Genomic DNA, 10,698 nt, shown 5'->3' on the forward strand with positions numbered 1-10,698 from the left:
ACTGGCCCATGTGGATGTGGCGCAGCTGGTCGAGGTTCAGGCACCGCGGCGCAGAGGCAGACCGCCCAAACAGAGATTGATCCAGACTGTGGACATTGGGGGTGTATCGCCGGTTCTGGGGGGGGGGTGGTTTATTTGGTGACCCACTTTCTAGACAAGCGAACTGGCTCACAAAATAGCCCGCACATGGGGAGAGACTTTTGTAATGCACCTCTGATGTCATTTCCGCCCGGCGAGGGCTGGAAGGGAACTGCTTAAAAGCCAGTGCCACGAAATTTGAATAACCGAGTCTCGAGTGCGACCTACAGACTGTGTGTCGTTATTTCTAGCTCTGTGTGTAGCACATCGCTACAATACAACAGGGAAATGGGCTGTTCAGTCCATTGAGCTACACAAACCAGTAACCACTCATTTTACACTAATGCTACATTGATCCTCTTTTATTTTAAAAATCCTTCCCAAGATTCTACTTCTCACCTACACAACAGGGACGATCTATGGTAGCCAATTAGCCTACCGACTCAAACCTTTTGTTAGAATGTGGGAAGATACCGGAGCACTTGGAGAAAACCCAGTGATAAGAGGGAGAGCATCCACTGGAATGGCGGAGCAGACTCGATGGGCTGAATGGCCTAATTCTGCTCCTGTGTCTTATGGTCTAACACTGAAACTCCAAACACACAGCATCCAAGGTCAGAATTGGATGGATCTCTGGCGCTTTCAGGCAGCAGCTTTACTGGTGCTGTCACCACGATACAACAGTAAGGTGAACCTTGGTCAAAGGTGGCATATTCTGAAGGAAGAAAGTGGTGGAGACATTTTGGGAGGCAGATCCTCAAATTTAGAACCTTGCAACTAAAGGGGTGGCTTTCCATGATTAAGATCAGGAAGATAGCAAATGGCTAGAACTGAAGGACTACTTGCATCTTGAAGGCTAAGGTTGGAGAGGATTGCAGAGATAATGAGGGTGAAAGATCATGGGGGGATTTGAAAATGAGAATGAACATTTTAAGAAATTTTTAAAAAAAATTTATACAACTGCAAGGGAAGGGATGCAATTCATTTCTGCCCAAGGTGAGATCAAAGCCTCTTTTCTTTGTTTACAGATTTGGAACAGCAACAGATTTTATGATAATTTAATGGGGGAGGTGACCCTCGAAGGATCCCAAGATAACCCCATCACGCAACAGACCTTGCAGCTTCAGAACAAGGGCCAGCAGGAAGGCGAGACGCCAGGCAGCATCACCATCACTGTCAAGAGCAGCAACAACCTGGCAGCATTCTGAAATGCAAAGGCTGCCAAGATAACCACATTGCAGCTGTGCTTCAATCACATCCTTTTTATTCCTCCCAGAACAGAGTGCAGAGATTTAAACAACGGCTTATGAAAGAACCTGTCAACACCTACTTCCCTTCCTCTCCAACCCTCTAACCATCACAAAAAATGTTCCAAGTATGTGACTTAAGAAAAAAATTTCTTAATTATTATCTCCAATAGCAATAGCCAATCACGTTCTGTGTTGCAAATCTATTTTTAACCCATTTCTGATAATCAGTATGCTACGCAAAATGCTGAAACATATGACTCGACTTATTTCTCTCTTTAAATTTATAGAAAAGATTTTCTTTACCAACATATCTTTATAAGGCATTGGTCAGACCAAATAGAACATAGAATAGTACAGCACAGTTCAGGCCCTTCGGCCCACAATGTTGTGCCGACCCTCAAACCCTGCCTCCCATATAAGCCCCCACCTTAAATTCTTCCATATACCTGTCTAATAGTCTCTTAAACTTCACTAGTGTATCTGCCTCCACCACTGACTGAGGCAGTGCATTCCACGCACCAACCACTCTCTGAGGTAAAAAACTTTCCTCTAATATCCCCCTTGAACTTCCCACCCCTTACCTTAAAGCCATGTCCTCTTGTATTGAGCAGTGGTGCCTTGGGGAAGAGGCACTGGCTATCCACTCTATCTATTCCTCTTATTATCTTGTACACTTCTATCATGTCTCCTCTCATCCTCCTTCTCTCCAAAGAGTAAAGCCCTAGCTCCCTTAATCTCTGATCATAATGCTGTAAATCTGGAGTATTGAGAGCAGTTTTGGGCCTCCTATCTAAGAATGGATGTGCTGGCATTGGAGACGGTCCAGGGGAGGTTTAGGAGAATGTTTCTGGGATGAAAGGGTTAACATATGAGGAGAGTTTGATCACTCTGAGCCTGTACTCACTGGAGCTTAGAAGAATGGTTTGGGGAGAGGGGGAGAATCTCATCAAAATCCACTAAATATTGGAAGGCCTAGATAGAGTGGATGTGCAGAGGATGTTTTCAATAGTGGGAGAGTCTAGGACCAGAGGGCATAGCCTCAGGACAGAAGTATGTCCATGTAGAACAAAGATGAAGAGGAATTTATTTAGCCAGAGGGTGGTGAATCTATTGAATTCATAACCACAAACTGCCATGGAGGCCAAGTCATTGAGTATTTAAAGCAGAGGTTGATAGGTAATTAGTACCGATATCAAAGATGAAGGGATTGAGAAAGAAAATAAATTAGCCATGGTTGAATGGGGGAGCAGATTCAATGAGCCAAATAGTCTAATTCTGATGCTACAATTTATAGTCCCATACTGGATCCAAGTTCCACAATTCCTGATACCGTATTTGCTGCTGCTTCCTCTGCTGGGTCAAGACCATTACAGCATTGTTGTCAGGTATGTTATGTAGGACTAGATGTTAATGTCCCTTATTTGCAGTCCTGAGACATGCTGCCTAGACTCTGTGGGGTGGCCAAGTGTCTGGTGGCATCTTCTGGATTATCAAGTGGGTGCCGTCTTTCCTCAGTGTTTCCTCAAGCCCACGACACCTCCGGAGGGTTCAGCAGTGAATCCCGGCATCCCGGGCTCACCCCCAGATGCCTTTCACTCACTTGGGGGCCCAGATGGAATCCTTTCTCTTCATCCAGAGCCACTGACTACCCTTTTCAGCAGCTCTGGAGAGGTCTTTGACTGCTTGTCAGTGTGTCTTCCCTCGCACTCCCGGAGTAGCCTTGATGTAGATGTGGCTACAAATCCTCTGTGGCCTACTTCGACCGGTCGGACCCTTGCTTTCCAGCCACGTTGTTGCACACTGGCTGTAAACTCAGCATACCTCAGCTTCTTGCGCTCGTAGGCCTCCTCCACTGCATCCTCCCAGGGCACTGTAAGCTCGATGATGTAAATGAGATGGAGTGAAGCCGACCATTGCACAAGGTCTGGTCTGAGGTTGGCTTCTGCAATTTCAGTTGGGAAGCAGAGCCCTTGGCCTAAGTTTGCCACCATCTTCCAATCACATGCCCCACCTAGCTACCCGGTGTCTGGTCTCGATGTATCGAGTCTGGCTTGACCCTCACCATCCTGGACAAACGCTGTTAATGGCCAGCAGGATGAAGGGGGAGGGAGAGTGTTGACGCTCATCCGCTGACTTTCCAGCGCTGCTGCAAGACACCGTAGCACCTGGTTGTGCCGCCAGGTGTGTCGGCCTTGAGTAAGGCTGGTCTTGCAGCCCACCAGAATGTGATTTAGTGTTGCTGAAGTCGGGCAGAGGGAGCATGTGGGGTCCTCTCCATACCACTGGCTGAGATTCATGGGAGATGGCAAGATGTCATAGGCAGCCATGTTGGTGAAGCTCGCTCTGAATGTCCCCATCTCCCATAGTTCTTTCCAGGAGATCTTTCTTTTCTCCACTCCCTCCCATCTCATCCATTGCCCTTGCCTTGCCTGAGCGACGGCCTTTGCGCACCTTACCACCTCCTCCTGCCGACGTATCTCCTGCGTCACGAGCCTGCGTCTCTGAGACGGAGCAGCCTTGTTCCAGGCTGGTGTACTGTCCCCAAGGCCAAGACCGCTCCTCCCCTGCTGCACTCGGCTCACGATGTCCCTGTGCTCGAGTGTCGCCTTTGCTTGCTTGGTTGCTCCTGATGAAGTCCATTTCCTCCCAGTATCCAGGATGAGGGTAGCTTGTGCTACAAATGGATCACTCGCCTCTGTTAACATCATCTCCAGTCCTATTTTGATGTACTCGTACTCCTCTGAAAGACTGGAAATGGGTATTTCTAGGACTCCTTTGCTGTAGAGCAAATCCTTTCTCTTCATCCAGAGCCACTGACTACAATTTTCAGCACCTCTGAAGAGGTCTTTGACTACTTGTCGGTGTGACTTCCCTCACGCTCCCAACCCCCGGAATAGCCTTGATATTGTTGTGGCTACAAATCCAGTTTACACTGCCACTCTTCACTTCCCCTTTAGCCCCAGATTTGCTCTCCCTTGGAGAATGTGCACTTCAGAAAGCTGTTATATTTTGGTCAGTAAATTAGAATGACTGAGCATTGAATGGTAAAAACATCCTGTGCTGTGTGGGAACTCCAGCTGCTACTAGGGTCGCAGGTTGTGCTGTCAAATGGAGCACGAGCTGCAGAGAACTATGGTGGTAGTACATTCCAGGAGTTAGCACCCGACTCTTTTCACAACTTCATGGTGCAAGAGTACTTCCAAAGCAAGCTTCCTCCAGAGGTACATCCAATATTATCTACATCCAAATATTGGTGTGATTAATATGTTTTCATATCCCATTCAGCCCAATGAGTCTGTACTAGCTTTCAAAGTTTTTCCTCGGTTACATTCCCTTATTTATTTTTCTGCAGCCTGTTGTATCTCACGTCTCCTTCAACTCACTCCTCATTCTCCTGTCACCCAACTGTTTTAGGGACAATTTACAACAGCGAACTAACTGGCCAGCATGTCTTTGTGTAATGGGAGGAATCCCACACAAGTAACAGAAAGAATATTCTCATTCACTCACTACACAAAGTCAAGATCGAACCTGGGTCACCAGGAAAGTGTGGCAGCGCCACTGTATTGCCAGACATTTCTGGTTGATCCTTACATTTTTGGCAATACCAAACAGTCTTAACCCAGCTATTGGTCGATAGTCTAACAGTTATGCAAAAACAAGTATACAGTGGCATGCAAAAGTTTGGGCACCCCTGGTCAAAATTTCTGTCACCGTGAATAGCTAAGTGAGTAAAAGATGAACTGATTTCCAAAAGGCATAAAGTTAAAGATGACACATTTCTTTAATATTTTAAGCAAGATTACTTTTTTTATTTCCATCTTGTACAGTTTCAAAATAACAAAAAAGGAAAAGGGCCCAAAGCGAAAGATTGGGCACTGTGCATGGCAGTACTTTGAACACCCCCTTTGGCAAGTATCACAGTTTGTAAATGCTTTTTGTAGCCAGCTGAGAGTCCTTCAATTCTTGTTTGGGGGATTTTCACCCATTCTTCCTTGCAAAAGGCTTCTAGTTCTGTGAGATTCTTGGGTCGTCTTGCCTGCACTGCTCTTTTGAGGTCTATCCACAGATTTTCAATGATGTTTAGGTCAGGGGACTGTGAGGGTCATAGCAAAACCTTCAGCTTGTGCCTCTTGAGGTAGTCCATTGTGGATTTTGAGGTGTGTTTAGGTTCATTATCCTGTTGTAGAAGCCATCCTCTTTTCATCTTTGGCTTTTTTTACAGACGGTGTGATGTTTGCTTCTAGAATTTGCTGGTATTTAATTGAATTCATTCTTCCCTCTACCAGTGAAATGTTCCCCGTGCCACTGGCTGCAACACAAGCCCAAAGCATGTTCGATCCACCCCCGTGCTTAACAGTTGGAGAGGGGTTCTTTTCAAGAAATTCTTCACCCTTTTTTCTCCAAACATACCTTTGCTCATTGCGGCCAAAAAGTTCTATTCAAAAGGTTCAAAGGAACATCTAAACAAGCCTGATGCATTTTGGAAACAAGTCCTGTGGACTGATGAAGTTAAAATAGAAGTTCTTAGCCGTAATAAGATGGAGAGAAATAGAGAGGGTAAAGATCGAGAAGTTTACTGGTTAGGTCGCATATTACGTATTGTGCACTGTCCTTGTCACTACACTACAGCGAGAATGCAATTGTACTGGACAGAGTGCAGACAAAGTTCACTAGTATGTTGTCTGGATTACATAGAACATAGCACAGTACAGGCCGCTCGGCCCAGGATGTTGTACCAACCTTGTATCCTACTCCAAGATCAATCTCGCCCTTCCCTCCGACATAGCTTGCTATTATTTTTCCATTCATGTCCCTATCTAAGTCTCTTAAATCTCCCCAATGTACCTGCATCTACCACCATCCCTGGTAGTGTGTATTAGCCATTTCCACCCTGAATAGCAGTGGCTGTCCAACCTATCTGCAGTATGTCTCTTAGTATCTTATACACTTCTATCAAGTCACCTCTTATTTTCCTTCCTTCCAAAGAGGAAACCCTGGTTCACTTAACCTGATAAGCTAAAACTAGAGTGATGCGAACAAGCTGTAAATAAGGGTATTTGGTCAACAAGTAAATGGGAGCTGTCAGAATAGAGACTAAAGAACATACACGGAATAATGTAGGAATTGCAAAATGCAGAGCAGGAGGGCATACCTAGCCGTTTCTCTTCTCGTATATCTAGCCTAAATAGCTATGCATTTCTGATGTTAATTTAGTATGGGGAAAGGTTATCCATTCTTCAGTGCAATACATTGAACACCACTTCAGTTTGTCTACGCATATTCATACACCTTTGACATGAATACATTTCAGGTTCGGACCAGCAATGGTTCAAAGATGGTTAAATTAAAAGGGTAAGGTGTCAGGATGGTTAGAGGAAAGAAACAGTTTCAATGAGACTCTTTAAATGTCTTATTCTCTAACTTACCTGTAGCTCTCATTCATGTCAGTTTGACATTGTAGAATGTTGTGAACTCCAGGTATCTCTTGAAAGAAAATATTGACAGCTGTCTGGAATTTTAGTTGCAGGAAATGGTAATCAGTTGGAGAAAGGTCAGTGATAATCAGTTATGGATTGATCCAGTCACAGCCAATATGTAAACTGATGCAAGAAACTATCATTACCTGCTAGGACTCTGCGCTTAATAACACAAAATCACAGTGTTGATAAATAACAAATAATTTTATTATCCTCAAATTATTTACAAGGCATTAATTCATAAATGAAAATATTTAAGATAGAATTTTAAAAATGACGCATAAAAATAACATTTACTGCAGAATTAAAATATAGTAAGATACAACTAAATTTAAGCTTATGATATAGACAATTCTTTATTTCCTATACTCACGGGCCACATGACTTATAAAAAGTTTGTACTTATTAATTAGCAATGTAAATATTTTTTATTAAGATCATATTCAATAATCAATATTGACATGCATTAGAGTGGTAAACAGTAAAGATGTACTAAATATTGATGTAACAACATTGATCTATACTAAGTGGCAACTTTAGTGGGTATACCTGCTCGTTAATGCAAATATTTACTCTGGCAATCATGTGGCAGTAACCCAATGCATAAAAGCACGCAGACATGGTCAAGAGGTTGAGGTGCTCAGAATGAGGAAGAAATGTGTTCTAAGCAACTTTGACCATGGAATAATTGTTGGTGCCAGGCAGGGTGGTTTGAGCTGCTCAGAAACTGCTGATCTCCTTGGATTTTCATGCACAACCATTTACAGGGAATGGTGAGGAAAAACTAAAAAACACATTCAGTAAATGGCAGTTCTGTGGGTGAAAATGCCTTGTTAATGAAAGATCTGAGGAGAATGGCCAGACTGGATCAAGCTGACAGCAACTAAAAATAAACATTTGTTACAACTGTGCTGTGTAGAAGAGCATCTCCCAATGCACAACATGTCAAATGTTGAAGTGGATAGACTACAGCAACAGAAGACCATGAACCCCCATTCAGTGGCCACTTTGCTAGATGCATAAAGTGTCCATCAAGTTCATAATCGCAGAGCACACTCAAGCCTAGACACAGTGCAAATTCCCATCAAGTTTATAATTGAAAAGGACCCCCAAGCCTAAACATTCCTAATAGCCAATGAAAATGGAACAGTATAGATTTTATGTTAGGGAGAATGGGTGAAATAGCAAGGCTTTAAAAATTGAAGATAGCTCAATTAGCATGCAGATGTTGCTAAGCCTGTGTTTCAAAACTCAATCTATAGTAGGAGTTAAATTCAATATTGTTACATATTGTGAACAGAATACTTGCTGAAAATTTTTTTCTGAAGTCCTCAACCAGAATATCAACACCAATAAATAGGATGGAAAACGGCTGAGGCAAGGATCTGAAGGTGTGATACAGATAATGAGTTTGTAAGCTAAGTCAGTCTACGAAGAATAAATTCTTTCAACCTCTGCAGCAGTTAATTGGGTTTGCAATGTCATATTGAAATATTAGACTCTCCTATTTAAAGGTGAAGTCATTTAAAGATGTTCTTGGAAGTTTCACTTACAGCATTTCATTCATTTGTGCGATTAAGGAAGCCAAACAGTGGGAATTAAAAATGGAGGCTTCAGAGATGAAAATTGTTGCAATTTATTCAATATTTTGTTTTCAATAAACAGCAACTTTTCCAAAATTGATTGTGTATAAATGACAACTTTTGTTGAAAAACTGAAATAAGTATTTTCGTCAAATGAAGGCACCTTTGAAGAGACATGACAAATTATTGTGGTTGTGTAACAAAAACAATAAAGCACATGGAATCCCTTTATGTTACAGGGTTCTAAAACGAAGAAAATATCACATGTGGTTATAACTCTCATTGGCTAGATCTCAGCTGGCTAACTGCCAATATGCATATAATTTCTAATTTTATTCATTTTCAAGAATTCAAAGGCGACTAAGGGACAGAATTTTTTATTCCTTATCTGTTGGCAATGTTAAGCTAAAATTAACAGATTCCGATGCAACCTAAGCAGAGCTGCTTCATCCTGATCCTTGAACTCTGCCTCAACTATTAAAGGAAATCACGCCACGAGCCTTTGTCACCCTATCAAACTGTGCAGCCACTTTCACCGAGGCAAGGGCTTGGACCCTTTGTGTGTCAATGCTGTTCAAGGTCCTGCTATTAACCGTGCGCTTTCCCTTTACACTTGATCTTCCAAAGTGCATCACGTCACACTTATCCAAATTAAACTCCATCTGCCTTTTCTCCGCCCATATCGGCAACTGATCTGTATCCCGCAGTGTCCCTTGGCAATCTACTACCCTATCCACAACATCATCAATCTTTGTGTTATGTATAAGTGACTTGGATGAAAACATGGATGGGTGGGTAAGATTGCAGATGACACAAACTGCAGAGGCTCCAGTATGGATCCTTACAGAACACTACTCGTCATGGGCATGTGATAGCAGTGAGTCCCGTCAACCACTACCCCAAGTCTTCTATGGGCAAGCTAATTCTGAATCCAAACAGACAAGTCACCAAGCATCTTTGACTTCTGGATGAGCCTACCACAAGGGACTATGTTGAATGTCTTACCCAAAATCCACAGTCAACATCCACTGCTCTACCCTCATTAATTACCCTCGTTACCTCTTCAGAAAAATAAACAATCAGGTTAGTAAGAAATGACCTGCTTCACATAATGCCATTCTGACTGTCCATTATAAGACCATCAGATGCTCATAAATCCTACCCCAAAGATCCTCCTCTCCAATAGCTTCCCTTCCACTGATTTACAAAGACTTACCAGTCTTTAATTTCCAGATCTATTTATTTATTTAAATATTGCGATACAGCGCAGAATAGGCCCTTCGAGCCACGTAGCCCAGCAAACCCCAATTTAACCCTAGCCTAATCACAGGACAATTTACAATGAGCGATTAACTTAACCAGTACGTCTTTGAACTGTGGGAGGAAACCCACTTGGTCACAGGGAGAACATACAAACTCCTTACAGACAGTGGCGGGAATTGAAGCTGTTCCCTGGTACCGACCAGCAATGCGCTAACTACTTCTTGAACAGAGAAGTAACCTTAGCTACTCATTAGGAAGTACTAAGATTAACAGAAATTATTTGAGAACTACTAAAAATGCACTCACACTTACCTATGTTAAGCAGGTGGACTGCTACTGCTCACTACTTGAGGAAAAGCTGCTTGTGGCATTAGCAGATCTCACAGTAAGACTCGAACATGTCTGCACTGCACCTGTGGGTTCCAGAAGTCCCATGCATTTAGGCGAATGGAAGTCTGGATATACTGTAGTCAGCCTACAGAATCAACATGGATTCAGTATGACGGAAGGGGCAAATAGTGTTAATAAACATGTACTGCAAACCCACATAATGTCTAAAAAAATGGAGAGATAATTTGAGCCAAACCCCAAAATGAGTAGAGGACATTAGATTGACAACCATAAGATACTGTAATTATTATGAAAGAGTGAAAAGGGAATGGTCTGTGCAGATGTGCTTTTACACTCATTGAAGACAGACATCCTCAGGTCCTTTGGACGACAATGTTGTGATGACCATGTAACCTACTCTAGAAACTGCCCAGAATTTCCTTACTGCATAGCCCTCTATTTCTCTAAGCTCTATGTACCTATCTAAGAGTCCCTTAAAAGACCCTATTGTATCTGCCTCACCACTGTTGCCAGCAGTGCATTCCACACACCCACCACTCTGTGTGAAAAGCTTTTCTCTGACATCCCTCCTCTACCTACTTCCAAGCACCTTAAAACTAGGCCCACTTAGGTTAGCCATTTCAGCCCTGGGAAAAAGCCTCTGGCTATCTACAAATCAATGCCTCTCATCATTTTATACACCTCTCAGTTTCC

The 10,698-nt window shown here is 42.9% G+C and overlaps 1 protein-coding gene across 1 annotated transcript in view; it reads left to right on the forward strand.

Annotated features, from left to right (window-relative positions):
- The window catches only part of LOC140204287 (calpain-5-like), a 191,900-nt gene extending 183,297 nt beyond the window's left edge, over positions 1-8,603 (forward strand). The window contains exon 13 of the mRNA XM_072270880.1: positions 1,107-8,603. Coding sequence (XP_072126981.1) covers positions 1,107-1,286 — 180 coding nt within the window. The 3' untranslated portion in view covers positions 1,287-8,603. The remainder of the gene's footprint in view (positions 1-1,106) is intronic.
- Positions 8,604-10,698: the final 2,095 nt, after the last annotated feature.

The sequence above is a fragment of the Mobula birostris genome, chromosome 10, assembly GCF_030028105.1.
Source record: "Mobula birostris isolate sMobBir1 chromosome 10, sMobBir1.hap1, whole genome shotgun sequence".
Taxonomy (NCBI): domain Eukaryota; kingdom Metazoa; phylum Chordata; class Chondrichthyes; order Myliobatiformes; family Myliobatidae; genus Mobula; species Mobula birostris.